This window comes from Myotis nattereri (assembly GCF_964212035.1).
Source record: "Myotis nattereri genome assembly, chromosome: 3".
NCBI classification, from domain to species: Eukaryota; Metazoa; Chordata; class Mammalia; order Chiroptera; family Vespertilionidae; genus Myotis; species Myotis nattereri.
This window is the reverse complement of record NC_138077.1, coordinates 55,810,536-55,830,171: the sequence shown is the minus strand read 5'-3', so window position 1 is coordinate 55,830,171 and position 19,636 is coordinate 55,810,536. Positions and strand designations below refer to the sequence as shown.

General features: G+C 44.6%; 1 protein-coding gene across 5 annotated transcripts in view; it reads left to right on the top strand.

The window, feature by feature from the left end:
• The window catches only part of KALRN (kalirin RhoGEF kinase), a 573,479-nt gene extending 554,583 nt beyond the window's left edge, over window positions 1–18,896 (top strand). For all 5 annotated transcript variants that reach the window (XM_081085419.1, XM_081085418.1, XM_081085412.1 and 2 more), the window contains 3 exons: window positions 10,514–10,714; window positions 15,300–15,438; window positions 16,347–18,896. In XM_081085419.1, the coding sequence (XP_080941545.1) occupies window positions 10,514–10,714; window positions 15,300–15,438; window positions 16,347–16,892 (886 nt within the window). In that variant the 3' untranslated portion in view covers window positions 16,893–18,896. The remainder of the gene's footprint in view (window positions 1–10,513; window positions 10,715–15,299; window positions 15,439–16,346) is intronic.
• Window positions 18,897–19,636: the final 740 nt, after the last annotated feature.

Sequence of the window (19,636 nt, the reverse complement as noted above, 5' to 3'; positions counted from 1 at the left end):
AGAAAATATTAGGACACTTATGTACATTTTCTCTTGTTCTTTTTCTAACTTCTTAAGTTGGAGGTTTCACGCGTCAGCTCTCAGCCTTTCTTTTTTTCTAACATAAGAATTTAAGGCTCAATATTTTTTTCAAAGTACAATTTTAGCTACATCTCCTCAGTTGATATACGGCATTTTCATTATCATTCAGTCCTAAGGATTTTTCCTTTACCTATGATTTTTTTCTTTGATCCAGTTGTAATAGAAATGTTTTAAAATTTATAAATGTATGAGATTTTTACAAATTATCTTTTTGTTACCGATTGTAACTTATTGCATTGTGGTTGAAGAATCGGGTCTGTAAGATATGTTTCTTTGATTTTTGTTGGGACTTGCTTTATGAGTAGTATGTGGTCAATTTTTATTAAAAGTTCCATAAGTTCTTGAGAAGAATTATACTAATTATACTAATTGTTGGGTTCAGGTCTCTATGGATGACCATGTGTCAAACCCATTGTTTTGTGGACCTTTCTAGTCCAATCACCCGAGACACACACACACACCTCTCTTTCTCTCGCTGCACACATATGCATATTCTCTCTCTCTCTCTCTCTCTCTCTCTCTCTCTCTCTCTCTCTGTATATTTTGGTTAGAAAAGTGTGTCTTCAAAAACAAAAAGGATAAAGTATGACTTCTTACACAATAATGAAAACAATGTATCATCTGTACCAAAATATAGTTGATGGAAAGGAATGAAAATGGTTGTCCCTTGTGCATGCATTGGTCTGCAGGTGGTGTAAGTGAGAAAATGTGAGTAGTGGATCTTGGAAGTCACCCACCACCCCGGATGTATAAAAAAAGAGCACCCACCGACAATGGGCCATCATGGCCAACTCTGACTGACGAATCTCAATGAAAGCCTAAAATTTCCTAAGTGGTGTGGTTTGACAGAGATTGTGGGAACAGCCAAAATGTTTGAAATTCCCATGTTTTAGGCAGTGGTCACAATGTAAACCACTGCCTTTCATTATAGCACCTTTCACCAAAAAACAACTTTAGCTCCACATTTCTGTCTTCTCTGACAAAAGGCCGATGAAAATTTGTGTGTTGATGATGATGATGATGATCTTATTGAGTATCTATAGTGTTCCAGATACTGTGCAGATATTATACAAAAGTTGTACAGCCTGATCCTTAGAACACTGGGACAGTGTTTGAGTAAACTTCCAGTAAATGGAAACTCAGTCCCGGGGGGCAGGGGGGGGGGGAAGGTAAGGGGGAAGGAAGTAACTTCCTCGAGGTCCCGCACTAGTAACACAGAGCCAGGATTCAAACCCCGGGCTCCCTGACTCTAAGCCTGTGCTTGATTGCTAGCTTCTGTTGTTTTGCATCATAGCAATTTTTCTCAAAAATAAGCTGTAGTCATGATTGAAATCCAGTTTGCTCCGTGATATTGAAGTTTGTGAAGCTAGCTATGACCCTAATTATGAGCAGGTCAAACGGGTTCCATCACCTGGCTGCCCCAGTTAATTCCTCCCCAGCTGCTGATGGCCTTAGGCTAAGGCCTGATTTAGCTAGAAGAGATGGATGTTCTGGTATTTCTCAAAGGGCAGATCAATTTTCTGATCTGTTCAGAATGTTAGCGACCCCTCTCAAGGACACCAGGGAGGTGGTACTGGACAGCCCGCCGCATCAGTGGGAGGGGCCTGTCTCCAACCTCCATCTTTGTCTTCTCATATAAATGTATTTATACCAGAGACCTTGACTGCGTTGTGAAAAGCCAATGTAGTAAAACAATTAGAGCATGCGCCTTTATTGAAAAAGCAAAGCATGCAAACCTATGCATTTGGCTTATGAAACACAGAAGGGCTCTCAGCTGATCTGAAGAGCAAGTTGGGTGGGGATCCAAGGGGTTATATACCGTCCTGTCTATAGGTTTCAGATTCCTTTGCTGACTATTTTGGTACAGATTCATTCTCAAGGTCCCTTTTTACTTTGTCGTGGCCTTCCCAGAATTCATGAGAAGCACCTGGCAGCTTTATCTTGCCAAGCCTCAAGACTGCTGGCTCCTCTGGTTAGGGAGTAAAACGGCCCTTTTTTCCCTTTCTCCTTTCCCCCTGCCTTCCTGCATTCTCTCCTGAGGGAGTTTTTTAAACCATTTGCTCCGTGTCCTTGGCTGGGGAAGATAAGGGCTTGTTAGTTACAAACTGGCTGCAAATTGCCCACACTGTTTGGCTTTGTTTTAATGTTCCCGTCTCAGTTTTCCCATTCCTCCTGCCCTGGAATCCTGTAACAAAAGCCATCTGTGGTTTCTCAAAAATCACATCTCCAACAACCTACGACATTTCCTCTAGCCCTAATATAGTCCTCATATTTTCAGAAGATCTTTTAAACATGCTGTATGTTACTAGGATGGAAATAAAACATGTAGATACAGGAGACACATGAAAGATATATGTGCCAGGGCCATAAACATGAGCCCACTTTCTCCATCACAGCTACACCTGGAATTCCAAGCATACATGACTATCTTTTTAAAAATCAGAAAGGACACACTCAGGGGGCAGACTCAGTGAGCACCAAAGCCCCATTGAAGCAAGTCTTGCCCTGGAGGGGTGTCTCCAGCACAGAAGTTCTCCCACTGCAGACACAGCTGATTCTCACAGCCAATTGGCCTGGAGGTCAATTCCTCCCAGTGATACCTACAACAATCAAGGCTTAGCTACAACAAGACTGCGCACAAAGGCCACAAGGGGGGAGAACCAAGATGGCGGCATAGGTTAACGCCGGAGTTTGCTGCCTCAAACAACCACTTCAAAAATACAACTAAAAGACAGAACGGACATCATCCAGAACCACAGGAAGGCTGGCTGAGTGGAAGTTCTACAACTAGGAGGAAAGAGAATAACATACCGAGACTCAGAGGACGTGCAGTGCGGAAAATACAAAGGTGCAGAGGTGAGCGCGGAGTGGGCTGGCAGCTGAGGGTGCGGTTGTCTGTTTCAATCGGGAGGGAGCCTCAGATTCTGAGCTCCAGATCCGGGCAAGTCTCTAGGGACCCAGACTCAAACGGGAGAAGTGGGACTGTCTGGCTTCCGTCGGAACTCGAGGGCAGCTTTCTCTCCGAGGTTTGCAGCGGTTGCTGGGACACTGAGAGGCAGAGCCTCTGGGGACGGGACTGAGAGCAGCCATAACTGCTCGCTCAGCCCGCCCTGTTGATCCCCTGAGACACGCCCCACCCAAGCCCTGCACAGAGCCATTTGCCGGATAGCCTCAGGCAAAGGCTAGATTAGCACCTCCCCAGAGGACAGAAGTTCTCTCACTGCAGACACAGCTGATTCTCACAGCCACTTGGCCTGGAGCTCAAATCCCCTCTAGTATTAACTACAACAATCAAGGCTTAACTACAACAAGACTGCACACAAAGACCACTAGGGGGTGCACCAAGAAAACATAAAAAAATGCGGAGACAAAGAAACAGGACGCAAATGTCAGAAATGGAAGATATAGACCTCAAAACCACACTTTTAAGGTCTTTCAATAATTTTCTAAAAACTGCTGATAAATGTAGTAAGATCCTCAAGAAATCTAATGAGACCCTCGATGTTGTGATAAAGAACCAACTAGAAATTAAGCATACACTGACTAAAATAAAGAATATTATACAGACTCCCAACAGCAGACCAGAGGAGCACAAGAATCAAGTCAAAGATTTGAAAAGTGAAGAAGCAAAAAACACCCAACCGGAAAAGCAAAATGAAAAAAGAACCCGAAGAAAATACGAAGATAGTGTAAGGAGCCTCTGGGACAGCTTCAAGCGTACCAACATCAGAATTATAGGGGTGCCAGAAAATGAGAGAGAGCAAGACATTGAAAACCTATTTGAAGAAATAATGACAGAAAACTTCCCCCACCTGGTGAAAGAAATAGACTTACAGGTCCAGGAAGCGCAGAGAACCCCAAACAAAAGGAATCCAAAGAGGACCACACCAAGACACATCATAATTAAAATGCCAAGAGCAAAAGACAAAGAGAGAATCTTAAAAGCAGCAAGAGAAAGAAACTCAGTTACCTACAAGGGAATACCCATACGACTGTCAGCTGATTTCTCAACAGAAACTTTGCAGGCCAGAAGGGAGTGGCAAGAAATATTCAAAGTGATGAATACCAAGAACCTACAACCAAGACTACTTTATCCAGCAAAGCTATCATTCAGAATTGAAGGTCAGATAAAGAGCTTCACAGATAAGGAAAAGCTAAAGGAGTTCATCACCACCAAACCAGTGTTATATGAAATGCTGAAAGGTATCCTTTAAGAAGAGGAAGAAGAAGAGAAAGGTAAAGATACAAATTATGAACAACAAATATGCATCTATCAACAAGTGAATAAATAATCTGATGAACAGAATGAACTGTTGATTATAATAGAATCAGGGACATAGAAAGGGAATGGACTGACTATTCTTGGGGGGGAAAGGGGTGTGGGAGATGCGGGAAGAGACTGGACAAAACTCGTGCACCTATGGATGAGGACAGTGGGTGGGGAGTGAGGGCGGAGGGTGGGGCGGGAACTGGGAGGAGGGGAGTTATGGGGGGAAAAAAGAGGAACAAATGTAATAATCTGAACAATAAAGATTTAATTAAAAAAATAAAAATAAAAATAAAAATCACTCTCTGGTAATGAATATTATAAAAATCATGGTGCAAAAAGAAACAGCTTCACTCCTATAGCCCATCCATAGAGCATGGCATAGTAACCGGAAATAAGCTCTCTAGGCCCCAGTGCCGTTGAAGGAGGCCAGGGAGTTAGCCCCTGGGAATGCTAACTGGTGCAAGCATGTCAAACTCGCAGCTTGCAGTACCAGGCTACCCTTTCACTCCCTCCCAAGACTTCACTAAATCTATTATAAAACAATTTTTAAAGCAGGAACATAAGGACAAGGACGTTAGAAGAAGAGATAACAACGATAAACTATTAGAAGCAGAAAAACAGGTTGAGAGGGTGGCAGATGACCTGGGAAACCTGAGAAAACCCAATCCAAGTCAGACGTGGGGTCAAGTGGGATCCCTTGTTACAGCGGAGTTCCCCAGAGGCTCAGGTGTCGGCAGCACCCAAAGCCTCTGGAAACAGGTGTGAAGAGGATGCTAAGGTCGGAAGGATTGGCTGAGTTCTGTGTGAGGAAAGGCTGTGGCTCCCATCTCCTCCCAGCTGCAGGCCGCTGTGTGATGTCCTCCTCCAGCCAGGGAAGGCCAGAGGCTTGTCCTCTGCAGAGAGCAGAGCAGGCAGCCTCTGTCCCCAGGGACCCCAGCACAGTGAGGGCAGATCCCTGCTCTAGTCAGGCCGTGAGGAGACTGCGTGCGCGCTGGGTGCTGAGGACCCAGCTCTGACCCACACTCAGAGCTTTCAGATAGCTCCTTAGTCCCAATTCTTACAAGGAGCCAAGATAGAGGAAGCCCATTGCAGCCTTTCTCTCCCACTGAATCACAACTAGAATCCCTGGGAAAAATACAAAAAAAGCAACTATTTGAGAATTCTGGAAAACACACACACACACACACAAACAGGCAAATTGGGGAAGTCAACACTTGACAAAAGACAAGGGCAGTGGCTGTGAGTTTTCTATTTGTTCTTTTCTCCTTTGCCCCACAGGTGAGCCAAATCAGGACATTGTAGCATGCTCAGAGAGGAAGTGCTCCGAGAGAAAGCTGCCTTTCTGGCCAAAAGACAGGGTGAGGGGTCCCTTTGAGCTGAGGAGCACAGGGAAATTCCCCTGTCGCATCCCCACACACACTTCCTCCTCTCACTGCTCTGCCCCAAGGGCACTCAGGAAGCGCTCTCTGATGATGCAGGAAGCTCACACTCAGGGAGCCCCATCTTTCTGGCCAGAGGAACCACACAAAGGGGTCCACAGGAGCCAAAGACTGTGAGGGAAATCTCAATGAGGAAAGGGCTGACTGCCTTTATCAGGGACGTATCGCAGGGACTAGGGATTATGATGCTCTGGACATTGACAGCTCACATCCTCCATTACAGTAGACGTTAGAAGGCAACAGAATAAGTGCTTCAAAATTGTAAGTGAATTCTTTTCCACCAAGAATTATTCAGCTAAACTAGCAATCAAGTAAATGTGGGTAGAATAAGCACATTTGAGATGCACACGTCTCAACGTATTCCCCATGCACTCTGCTGGAACGGATTGAAGAACGCATTCTACTGTAAAAAGGAAAGATATGCATAGTTTCCTAGATGTTCAGTTGTGAATAGCACTGATGTGGTTCCAGGAATGTAAATAGAAAACATTGATAACAATGTAATTCTGCTGGGAGACAGGGCATGGGGAAAGTGGCTGTGGGGTGGAGACAGAGGGAGGAAAGAGTGGGATGTCAGTGGATGGTAACTAAAACTGAAAAAAGCAAGTAGTCACTCAAAACATACTGTATTTAGAGTCACAGAAGCAAACATCTAAATAATCAGCTAAAATAATTAAACTTGTATATTAAACTGCCTCTGGGGGAAGAAAAACAGAGATGGTGGGATGATGGGACGCTGTTGTTTTTAACAGCAAACCTTGTAAAGCTAACTGACTGTAAACCATGGGGATGCATAACTTTGACCAACACAAACAAAAATGAAGGCAGCAGGACTTCGACACGGCCACAAAGTCAGGCGATGTGTCCTCAGCACTCAAGGTCCTCTGGAAGGACTGCCTTATCCTACTCAAACTCACAGAATGACAATGTGTTCATATATGATGTAAAATAGAACTTCCAATTTGACCAAATACTTGCTCACTGGGCCAAGAATGGTGTCTGGCATATAATAGGCATTCAACTAATATTTGCCTGATACTTGTTTTATTGATTAGGACATTCTCTATAGCAAAAACAAACAAACAAAAAAACCCCACAATTATTATCAGAAAGTTATTTGGTGAGCACAGAGCCAGGTCAAGGAGTCAGTTGGACAGTCTTGGTCATGGCCATGGTGTCGGATGTATCCATTCCAGCTAAGGGAATGAACTCTTCAGACCGTTCTCTCCTCTATTCATGGGTTAGGGCACCTCCAGCCTTGATGGCACTGGCTTGTCACCTCTTTGACCCTCTCTTTCTTTGCTTCCATTGCTGATCACCCCACTCCTTCTACTTCACTCTCTTACTACCCTCCATAGGGCTACAGCTGTCCCTGGAAACATTTCCTTTATTTTAGGTGTGGTTAATTTTGGTAGATGTAAAAATAGAATGGTTGGTTATATACTTGTTAAATGTCTTTGTCAATTAAAGATGCAAACAAGTATTAATGAGTGAAATAACATTTTATATGAATTTTGCTTAAAACACTTCAAAAAAAAGCAAAAGGCAAGAAAGGAATAGATGAAATAAGGTTGGCAAAATGTTGATAATTATTGAAGTGGGCTGCTAGGTGCATAGAACATCTATATAGCGTCCTTTCTATTATTGTGTATATTAGAAATTTTCCTTAAAAATAATAAATATAAAATTAAATTAAAAATAGCCTCTTTAAAATGTTTTTTTAAATATTATAAGTAGAATTCCTCTTTTAACATTGTTACTGTTATCATTGTATTTTATAGAAATACTAGAGGCCTAGTGCACAGATTCGTGCACATTGAAAGGAAATTAATTAGAAGAAATATTTTAATATCGCTATTCGCCCTTTCTCTATAATAGCAGTGTCAACCGAATTCACCATCAACAAGGACAGATCAAAACACACACGTGTGATTGGTGCCAGCAAGAGCTTTATAAATATATACTAGAGGCCCGGTGCACAAAACTTTGTGCACTCGGGGGGTGGGGGAGGTCCCTCAGCCTGGCCTGTGCCCTCTCCCAGTCTGGGACCTCTCAGGGGATGACCACCTGCTGGCTTAGGCCTACTCCCCAGGGGATTGGGCCTAAGATGGCAATCAGACATCCCTCTGGCAGCCCGGCAGCCCTCAGTGGATGTCCACTTGCCAGTGGGGAGCAGGCCTAAACTGCAGTCGGACATCCTTAGCGCTGCTGAGGAGGCAGGAGAGGCTCCCACCACCACCGCTGTACTGGCAGCCATCAGCCTGGCTTGTGGCTGAGCAGAGCTCCTCCCATGTGAGAGCACCCTGACCACCAGAGGGCAGCTTCTGCATTGAGCATCTGCCCCCTGGTGGTCAGTGTGTGTCATAGTGACCAGTCATTCCCAATCCTACTGCTAGGGTCAGTTTGCATATTACCCGTTTACTACATAGGATAGAGGCCTGGTGCATGGGTGGGGGCCGGCTGGTTTGCCCTGAAGGGTGCCCGGGATCAGGGTGGAGGTCCCGCTTGTGTACCTGGCCAGCCTGGATGAGGGGATGATGGCTGTTTGCAGCTGGTCACACCCCCTTCAGGGTGGGGGTCCCCACTAGGGTGCCTGGCCAGTCTGTGTGAGTGGCTGAGGACTGTTTTCAGGCTGGTGGGCGACTGAAGCTCCCAGCCTCTGCTTTTTTCTTTTTTTTTTATTCTGGGATTTATTTACCTTCTATAGCTGTCACTGGAGCTGAGAGCTGGCTCCAGCTCTGAGGCCGTTGCTGGCTGAAAGCGGGTACCTGGGTTTGTTTAGGTTCTATAATTGAAACTCTGTTGCCATCACTGGCCGCTCTAAGCTCTGAGGCCGCGCTGGCTGAAAGCAGGTACCTGGGGTTTGTTTAGGTTCTATAATTGCAACATAGTTGCATCTGGAGCTCAGAGCTGGGCTGCAGCAGGCGGGGAACCTTAGCTTCCTCCATCACTGGAGCAAGCAAGCCTCATGTTCGCTTCAGCTGCCTGGCTGCCAGCCGCCATCTTGGCTGGCAGTTAATTTGCATATCTTGCTGATTAGCCAATGGGAAGGGTAGCGAAGTTATGGTTAATTACCATGTTTCTCTATTATTAGATAGGATAGATAAACTTGCTTAATTAGACCTGCTTTCTGATTTAGCTAAATTTTTTCCAGCCCAGTGAAGCACCCCAACTTCTCTTTCAGGTAATTGTCAGCAACACGCAGTAAATATCAACACAAAGCAGATTATTATTGTAGATCACACAGGAAGAACAAAGGGTAAAATATTTAACTGCAGCAGTGTTTGACTACATTCTCTGCATTGAGAAAACCTGAAGTCATTTTCAAGGTCCACCATTTCTTACTTCTTTTCAGTTGGGTCGTTTCTAAGCTTTCTAAATCTCCATTTTTCAGCTAATGAAAAGAAAATAGGATTCCTCTGAGTCTCCTATCTACCTATTCCAGGACTTCTGTGAGGATCAAATGAGATGAGGCATGGGAAAACATTTCACAGACATTTGGTTAAAGTGTAAAATGTTTCCACCTGGCTATAAAGCAAGTCGTGTTCCTGGGCTGAAGAAACTCCAAGGAGGCTAGTCACTAGGGAGAAGAAGCCGGGAGTTGCTCTGTGACGTCATTACCCGACACCCACAGTGACCGTTTCTGGGCTGGGCTGGGCTGTTGGCAGCATTTTATGCCATGGGGTCTCAGCAGCGTCAGCTGTGATTTGGTGGGGTGTTGCTCTGGGGTGGTGGCAGGGCCTATGTCCCAATTGGGGGAAGCCAAGTGTTGTTTTGTGGGCACCAGGTCCGCGGTGCCGTTTCACTGTAAATGGTCAGTGTGTGCCAGGGCAGCTCCTGCATTGAGCGTCTGCCCCCTGGTGGTCAGCGCACATCATAGTGACCAGTTGGACAGTTGGACACTTAGCATATCTTTTATATAGAGAGACATTCTATTTAGAAAAGAAAACTGAACCTGTGGTTGATGTTGAAAATGACAGAAAAATATTTTTGCATCTCAAAGAAGCCTAAAATGCTAAGGAAGGAAAAATGGTGTTTCTGAATGATAACATTGTAATTAAAAATACAGTAGTCCCCCCTTATCCATGGTTTCACTTTCCACAGTTGCATTTGCCCATGGTCAACTGTGGTCTGAAAATATCAAATGGAAAATTCCAGAAATAAACAATTTATAAGTTTCAAATTATGCCCTGTTTAGAGTAGCTTGATGAGATCTCCCACCATCCCACTCCGTCCCACCCAATACATGAATCACCCCTTTGTCCGGCATCTCCACACTGTGTACACTTCCTGCCCATTAGCCACTTAGGCACCAACTGGGTTATCAGATCAACTGTTGTAGTATCACTGTGCTCGTGTTCAACTAACCCTTCTATTACTTAATAATAGCCCCAAAGCTCAAGAGTAGTGATGCTAGCAATTCAGACACACCAAAGAGAAGCCATAAAGTGCTTCCTTTACGTAAAAATAAATGTAAGTATATATAGGAAAAACATGGTAAATGTAGGGCTCAGTACAGTCTGCAGTTTCAGTATCCCCTGAGGGTCTTGGAATCTATTCCCCTGGAGAAGGGGGCAGGGCGGCCACTGTACAGGAAAATAGGATTCCTAATAAAATGTTACTATCTGACCACTTGAGCGAAAACATCACACTTGCTTGAATAAGATAGTACCCAGTTGACTAATGAATCTTGACAAAATGCTTTCTCCCTTCTGTTTCCCAGGGGCCGTTTCTCCATAGTGAAGAAGTGCATCCACAAAGCCACCCGCAAAGATGTTGCTGTGAAATTCGTCAGCAAAAAAATGAAGAAGAAAGAGCAGGCTGCCCATGAGGCCGCCCTCCTCCAGCACCTGCAGCACCCACAGTACATCACTCTCCACGACACCTACGAGTCTCCCACGTCCTACATCCTGATTCTGGAACTGTAAGTACAGGCGTTGTCTCCCTAAGGTGGTCCCCAGCGGGTTGGGTTATTTACTGGAAGCTGTCTTTAACACAGTGTCTTAGGTGACAAAGTGTTCTATATAGCACATGCCCTCTGCCCTCCAGTTTATAAAAATGTTATTCCCATTTTTTAGAAAATCCAGGATAAGGAAGCTCTTTAAAGGTAGGAATTGGAAAAGCTGGGACTTAAACCCACATCTCTCTCAGTTTTCATTTTCTTTCTATTGTGGACTCTTGAGCTGGGCAGTTTAGAAAAACCCGATGGACAATAGGCTTATCGACAGGGCTAGGGTTGAAATGAGAGAAGGTTTGTGCATCAATCCACTGCCATCGCATCCCATCTACCATCCAAGAAATTCCTTTAAAGGTGGAACCTAGCTTCGAAATGTCCCACTCATTCCAGATTTTCTAGGGACTCAGGCAACCATCAATTTTGGCCACAGAAGACATCAAATAAAGTAGTGAGGTCCCATTCTCCTCACCACTCCCCCAAGCTAAGGACAGAGGACATGCTCTGTGCTGTAGAAAGGCTTTACAGAGACTAAAGAAAGTCTTTTCAGCTGTGCTGAGCCCTCATAGAAATGTTATCAGATTGGTGCTGATGAGACCCGGCCAGGGGAGGAGACAGACATTGGCACCGAAGGCCAATGCTGTGTTCGGCTCCACAGAACCTCTGTTCAATAGAGAAGCACCTGCACTTACAGCTTACAACTGTCATTTTAGTCTTGCTCTTGTGTGCTTCTTGATCTAGCTCAGCGATTTTCAACCGGTGTGCTGCAAGAATTTTAAAACATGCAATACCTGACTATTTAGTTAGGGGTACTGATCTCTTTTCCCTTAGATTGTCAAATAAAAAATTGACAACAGCCAACACAACAGTAGCTGTCCAGGGTGAATGAATCAAAATCATACCTATTGCCCTAGCCGGTTTGGCTCAGTGGATAGAGCGTCAGCCTGTGGACTGAAGGGTCCCGGGTTCGATTCCGGTCAAGGGCATGTACCTTGGTTGCGGGCACATCCCCAATAGGGGGTGTGCAGGAGGCAGCTGATCGATGTTTCTCTCTCATCAATGTTTCTAACTCTCTAGCCTTCTCCCTTCCTCTCTGTAAAAAATCAATAAAATATATTTTTTAAAAAATTATACCTATTTTTTTGGTCAGATGAGCAAAAGTATTTTTGGTGTTACGCAGAATTGTAGTAGTTAGTTTATGTGTGCCATGAAATGCAAAAAGTTGAAAATTGTTGGTGTAGCTGTATGTGTATGGGGATGTTTGCAGAAGTAACCTATCATAAATTTATTTATGATGAATAAAAAAAGCCCAGCCCTAACCGGTTTAGCTCAGTGGATAGAGCGTCGGCCTGCAGACTGAAAGGTCCCAGGTTCGATTCCGGTCAAGGGCATGTACCTTGGTTTCGGGCACATCCCCAGTAGGAGATGTGCAGGATGCAGCTGATCAATGTTTCTAACTCTCTATCCCTCTCCCTTCCTCTCTGTAAAAAAATCAATAAAATATATTTTTTTAAAAAAGCCCAAATGCAAACATCTTAGGCTAAATTTGTAACTTGGTTGAAAAGAAATAAAACCAACACTGTTAGTATTGGTAATTCTTTTGTGATACTTACACAGCTGTGCAGTAGCTGGTAGATTGTCACTTTGGACTTAGCAAATGCACTTACAAACAGCCTTTCTGAGCCTAACCTGTTTGTTCGGGAGCTTCTTAACTCAAGTGGTAAATTCTGTGGACAGTGAATTATCTTTGTTTACAAGTGACATGTAATATTTACCTAGACTTCCGATAAAAGGTATTATCACTTGCATACCAAGGTGGTACAGCAACCCAGGACCTTTGCTCCTTCAGATTGCAGATCACCATCCCAGGGAAGGTGTCAATCACCAGGCTCTTGGTGCAATGGAGAGACGAGCCCTTGGAATGAAGAAACTGGGCTCTAGCCCCAGCTCCGCGTTTGGGGCAGTGTATGTGGCTTCCTGGACCTCGGGGTTCCCATCCGTGAAGTCTGCAGAATTAGTCCCACTTCTCAGAGATGTTGCAGGGATTAAACGAGATGAAGAGTGAATTGAACTAGTTTATCAACATGTACTGGGCACTCGCTATGTGCCAACCACCGTGTAGACCTGAGTCGGGGTGGGGAGAACAAAGATGAAAAAAGTAGCTCTTGACCATGATGAGTTATACGTTGAATGAGGAAGACCAATAGCTAAATGAATGATTTCAATTTCATAGGTACATGCATATTTTGAAGAGAGTTAACTGTGAGAACCTAGAAAGGTACTTGGTTGGACTTGAGGTTAGAGGCAGTTCCTGTGCTCAATCTTGGTTATGCTATGATGGTCACAGAAAGGGAGACCTAACTTTTCAACCTTAAAAACTGTGACTGAGAACAAGGTGGGAGGAACCAGGCAGACCATGATTTGAATCCTGATTCTGCCACTTGCAGGCTGGGAGCTTAGGGCAAGTCATTTAATTCTCTGTGTTATGGTTACCTCATCTTTAAAGTGGGAATAATAATAACAACCACAGCAATAATACCTACTTCATTATGAGGACTGTGCAGGGACCAAGTGAGACAATGAGGCATGTACACATAATTGGTAGTAATAGTAAGTGCTCAATAAATGCCAACTACTTTCTTTTATTAAAAAATAAACCCTTATGTAGGTCTCCCTTTCTGTGACCATCCAAATGGCTGGTAGAGCTTTTCTCTACCAGACGACTGAAGCAGACAGCTGAGGTTCCGAGCCTCTAGTCCAGCAGTTCTCAACCTGCGGGTCACAATGAAAATACATCCTGCATATCAGATATTTACATTATGATTCATAACAGTAGCAAAATTACAGTTATGAAGTAGCAACGAAAATATGGTTGGGGGTCACCACATGAGGAACTGTATTAAAGGGTCGTGGCATTAGGAAGGTTGAGAACCACATGGCAGGGCCTGGGCATCTGCATTATCCAAGAGCTCTAAATGTGAACTTGGTGGCTGAGACTTTCGGATCTCAGAACAGTGCTGCTGTTAATTTCTCCCTTACGTGCTCCAAGAAGTCCAGGAGGATGCATCTCACAAGCCCAAAACTACTTCATAACATACTCACCACGCCCACCCCATGCCTGTCAGGGTCAGGGAAGGGAGACAAAGGAGGTCTTCATTGGTCCCAACCTTTGCTCCTGTCAAGGTGCACAGAAGAGACCTGTAGGAAGGAAGGAGCTGGAGAAGATAATGGAAACTGGGCCAAAGGCATTTCAGCTGTGCTGACCCTTAATCACGCCTCTCTGTCTGGCCATTTCCTGGGGATGTGCCTTTAAGAGCCCAGTGCACAGAGCATAACTGTCTGACATCTGGTCACTCCTTGCTAAAGAGGGCGCAGGTACCTGGAAGTAGGTGACATTGCCCGGCCAGTGGCTCAGTGGTTGAATGTCATCCCAAGCGCCGAGAGGTCGTCGGTACGCTTCGGTTTCAGGCTCAATCCCCAGTAGGGAGCATGCTGGAGGCAGCTGGTGGATTTTTCTATCTCTTTCTCCCTCTCCTTCCTCTCTCCCTAAAAATCAGTAAAAACATATTTTTTAATAAAAGAAAGTAGTTGGCATTTATTGAGCATTTACTATTACTACCAATTATGTGTACATGCCTCATTGTCTCACTTGGTCCCTGCACAGTCCTCATAATGAAGTAGGTATTATTGCTGTGGTTGTTATCATTATTCTCACTTTAAAGACGAGGTAACCATAACACAGAGAATTAAATGACTTGCCCTAAGCTCCCAGCCTGCAAGTGGCAGGATCAGGATTCAAATCAGGGTCTGCCTGGTTCCTCCCACCTTGTTCTCAGTCACAATTTTTAAGGTTGAAAAGTTGCTTCTAGTAAAAGGCAAAGTTTTCAAAAGGGGGTCAAGAATGCCAAAGAAAAACTTTGCCTACTTCCTGGATTTCACCAACTAAAACTTGACAAATAAAAATCCTTGAGGGATGTCAATTCTAATTCATTTATTTACTTATATTAGAATCCTTATGAATATTAAACAGAAACTAGGCTGCCACAATTTAAATTTTTTGTGTGTGAGTTCACAGTGCCATTTGGGGTGAGAGAAGGTAGGCAGGCTTTAACCACTCTGTCTGACTTTGTAGAAGGAAGCAGATAAAAGCCTGTGGGGCTGCTCATAGCCACCAGGTTCCAGATAATCAGATACTGCTGAGGTAGCTTTCGATCTCTCTCTCTGAAGACTTCTCTATTTTACAACCTAACCTCTCAAAGGGCCTTGGAGTTGGATCTTTTTTGGCTGTGAGCAATTTTAAAAGTTAACCAAACAGAATGTGTCTTAAACAAGGTTATACAGATGTCTTCTCTGAAGCACACCACATTTGTAATTTTATTTACTTGTTTGCTTATTTATTTGTTTTAGTTCTAACTAAACTCTGGATAAAATATGCCTGTATGACCACTTTGATCTCTATAACAGGGGGTAGGAAAGATCTTACAGATTTGTATGTGTGTTATTTCTTTGTTTCTTTACAAACATAGTTCCTTTGCCTCTTCCTCCCTATTTTCAGGATGGATGATGGCCGGCTCCTGGACTACCTTATGAATCATGACGAACTGATGGAAGAAAAGGTAGCCTTCTACATCCGAGACATCATGGAAGCGCTGCAGTACCTTCACAACTGCAGGGTGGCCCATTTGGACATCAAGGTAAAAAGAAACAGCCACCCCTGCAGGGAAGTGACCTAGTCCAACCTGCCAGTCATGATCCTGGAGGGATATTAATTCTAATTCATTTTTATTTACTTAGATTAGAACCCCTCTGAATATTAAACAGAAACTAGGTTGTCACACAATTTAAATGTGTTTTTCGTGAGTTCACAATGACATTTGGGATGAGGGAAGGTAGGCAAGTTTTAACCACTACTTCTAACTTTGTAGAAGGAAGCAAGTAAATGTCAACTTTTCCATGGTGCTCAAGAAAGGCCCTGTTCTCCAAAATGAATAATTTATTTCTTCACTTGATTCACTGCAGAAGTAAGGGATACCTATGAAAACATGATTTTCCATGTCAAAGGACCTCCCAATCCCATTTAAGCTTAGTTTGAAGCCTCCTATGTGCTTTGCAGAGGGAATGTCCCATACACTATAGGCTTTATCAAAATACTAGAGGCCCGGTGCACAAAGTTCATACACTGGGGGGGAGGGTGTCCCTCAGCCTGGCCTGCACCCTCTCACAGTCTGGGAGCCCTCAGGGGATGTCTGACTGATGGCTAAGCCGTCAGTCAGACATCCATAGCGGTGCCATGGAAGCGGGAGAGGCTCCCGCCACCACCACTGTGCTCTCCAGCTGTGAGCCCAGCTTCTGGCTGAGTGGTGCTCCCCCTGTTGGAGCACAGTGACCACCAGGGGGCAGCTCCTGCATTGAGCACCTGCCCCCTGGTGGTCAGTGAGCATCATAGCTATCGGTCGTTCTGCTGTTTGGTCGATTTGCATATTAGCCTTTTATTATATAGGATAGCAGAGCTGTGCTTGAACTAATGGAGTCCTACTGATAGTCAAACAGTGAGCTGAACTTGCCTTCTCTTTTCCCCGCCTCCTTGGAACTATCTCCTCAGCCTGAAAACCTGCTCATTGACCTGCGGATTCCAGTGCCTCGAGTGAAGCTCATCGACTTGGAGGATGCTGTCCAGATCTCAGGTCACTTCCACATCCACCATCTGCTGGGCAACCCTGAGTTTGCTGCCCCAGAAGTGATCCAAGGCATCCCTGTGTCCCTGGGCACGGACATCTGGAGCATTGGGGTTCTGACGTACGTCATGCTGAGTGGGGTCTCCCCCTTCCTGGATGAGAGCAAAGAAGAGACGTGTATCAATGTGTGTCGGGTGGACTTCAGCTTCCCCCATGAATACTTCTGTGGCGTGAGCAATGCCGCCAGAGATTTCATCAATGTGATCCTACAGGAAGACTTCCGGAGGCGGCCCACGGCAGCCACCTGCCTGCAGCATCCGTGGCTGCAGCCCCACAACGGCAGCTACTCCAAGGTCCCTCTGGACACCTCCCGCCTGGCGTGCTTCATAGAACGCCGCAAGCATCAGAACGATGTGCGGCCCATTCCCAATGTCAAGAGCTACATCGTCAACAGGGTAAACCAAGGGACGTAGCTGTGTCCCAGCCCTGGAGGTTTCACATGGAAGTGCAGTGTGAACCAAAGCAAGACTGAACGTGCTGTAAATAATTCTGTTCATGATTTCACTCCGTGCAGTTCTCTGGATTGAGAGATGGTCCCTCTTCAACCTCATCAGTGGTTATTCAGGGTCTGAGCAGCAGAAAAATCACCCTCCATCCAGGGCTTTCCACAAGGCCAATCAGAAGAGACAAAGGAAGAGAACGTCACGGAGAGTATTACAAAGAGGGGCAAGGATAACAGGAATACTAGCTGATACAGAATATTAATTGTGTGTTCCAAAGAGAGGGGGTACCTGGACAAAACGTCAGCTCACTGTAGTGAGTGTGAAAGGTTTCTCTGCCTTGGCTGAAATTTTAAGCCAAAAGTTCTGTTCAACAGAGATGTCATGTATGCCAACTAGTGTGATTTAGATTCCTTAGATATCGTTTCTTTATAGGAACCATCTACACATACAGTGGACTATATCCCATTCCGAATTCAGAGTTTTATAATGTAGAGGTATATATGAAAACAGCATAAGTAACTTTGAGTGCTCCAGTTAGGACAGTGATTTCTTTACCGAAGCATTGCATTGTTTTGACTAAGCACAATTAGAGGACGAGTTTTTTAGAGCATTTTATACATCTTGTATAGAAATCTTTTACCAGAACCTGTGCGTGAGGAGAAAGCAGCTACCCCTTTGCAATCTGTGGGTGAGAAGGCCTTACTCTCAGTCACAGGCATTTGACTCGCGTAGGTTCTGTATAGGAAACGCTACTCCCCAATTCACTGGCAGCTCAGAGTTCATCTGGCAGGAAAGCCTGCCGGAAAATCAGTCCATATACAGTAAGAGCTGTAGGCTGCTTTTATGTCTACACTTGGTTTGAAATTGATAGCAAATATAACAGGTTCATACAAAAGGGCAAATAGAAACCTTTCCTACAGTTTCTCTGAACTCTGTCCCACCGCTTTCTGCTGACCTCTACAACTGTAGAATGCAGTCCCCAGAAAGCTGGCCTACTTGATTCCCTACCCCTTGTAGAAGCTAAGGGGTGCTCACCAAAAGGAGGCAGCCATACATAGGCCTTGGAAAGGCCTGGTCCCAAGCCCTTTTTGAAGCCATGGAATAAAACCCGATACATCAGCCTAATAGAGCACTGAGTTTTAACTGCAATTGCAATACCTACCACCACTCAGCCGCCCATGTTTCCTGAGACTAAAAGGACTAATTGCACTTGAGACCGAGGCTGCTTTCTGGTGTATAGTCTCCGCATCAGATGACTATTCACTGCCCTCTGTTCTGCTCGTGGAAAAACAATTAAACCTGGGCATTTCATGTTTTGTTTTTTCTATTTTTTGTTTCGGAAAGCGTTTGTGTTTTTGTGTTTGTACATGATCCACTCTTTGTTTTCTGGAACATGTTTTGAAACTGGTGGTTATGCAAACAATATTTTAAATATTTAGGTCACATATTTGTCCAAATCAGGTTTAATGGCATTGCTCTGTCCTAGAGTAGGATTGAGAACATTGAAATCATGCAGCTCAGAAGTGCAAGCAGGGAGCTGACGAAGGATAGACAGAACTACAAACCTATCTAAGTGAAAACAACGGGTGGACATAAGCCTGAACTTTAATATATAAAAACACTGCTCTGCACAGTGGGAAGGTAGAATTAAAAATACTCATCATTCCCTTCCACTGATTTCAAAGTCAACTTCCTCATCTACCTTCCACTTCATCCCATCCAAGATTATAAATTAATAAATGAGTAGAAAGTATAAGCAATAAGACTAGATAGCACTTCGTATTTTCAGGATTAACCAAATATGTGGAAACCGACTCCGACTGTGTTCGTTTCCTAGTTTTTGAATGGCCTGGGCCATCAAGGGTCCCTTCCTTGGAGCGCTCCCTTGATGAACCCTCCATAGTCATCACTTAAAAACGAATGTATATACAAATGCTATGTGACATGATATTTTAAAATGTAAAACAATTTACCGAAAACTCTTTTCGTAAACATGTCTTTATTGTGAGACATAGCGTAAAAGAAGAAAGCCTGGTCCCTGCGCTCATCATGAGATAGAGTGTGGGCGCTGGGGATTCCAAATATCCATATATATGGCCTGGCAAGTTCTGTTCTGTCCACCCCGGATGGCGATGAAAGAGCCCCTGCTGAGTCATTCTGAGTGTTGATGACCAAGCAGGAGACAAGCTGAGTTTCTGCTTAAGAAGGGCAGGGCCCAGGACAATGGTGCCCAGGCTGCACAGGAGAGCATCAGTGGAATCGTGCTGTGGGGTGGGCGGTTGACAGGATGTTAGAGCCAAAGCTTTTGCATCAGCTTTTACAGCGGGGTGGGGAGGATTCAGACATGAAATTGCATGGAATTCCCCCTCCCCAAGGGCACTTGGGGAAGTGAGGAGACGGAAGGGAAAGGACACAGGCATGAAAAGTAGTATGACTGTGTTAACTGGAGCCAAAGTACAATCATTAGAGTAGAATAAGTTTAATAGAGGCCCCAAGAGGAAGACTAGTTTATCTAGTTTGGCAACTGAAGGAAACTCACAGGGACGCCCCCTGTCTGCAAAGTTTCTGGTTCCTCTCAATTGTGATGAGGTAGAGATCCTGGTTCAAGAATTCTCCATAGCGAGTTGGAAGTAACACGGGAGTCCCAGAACAGGACTGGGAAATGGACTTTAGGTGAGAGATGAGGGGCCAGGGATCACTTCCTTGTACCTGTT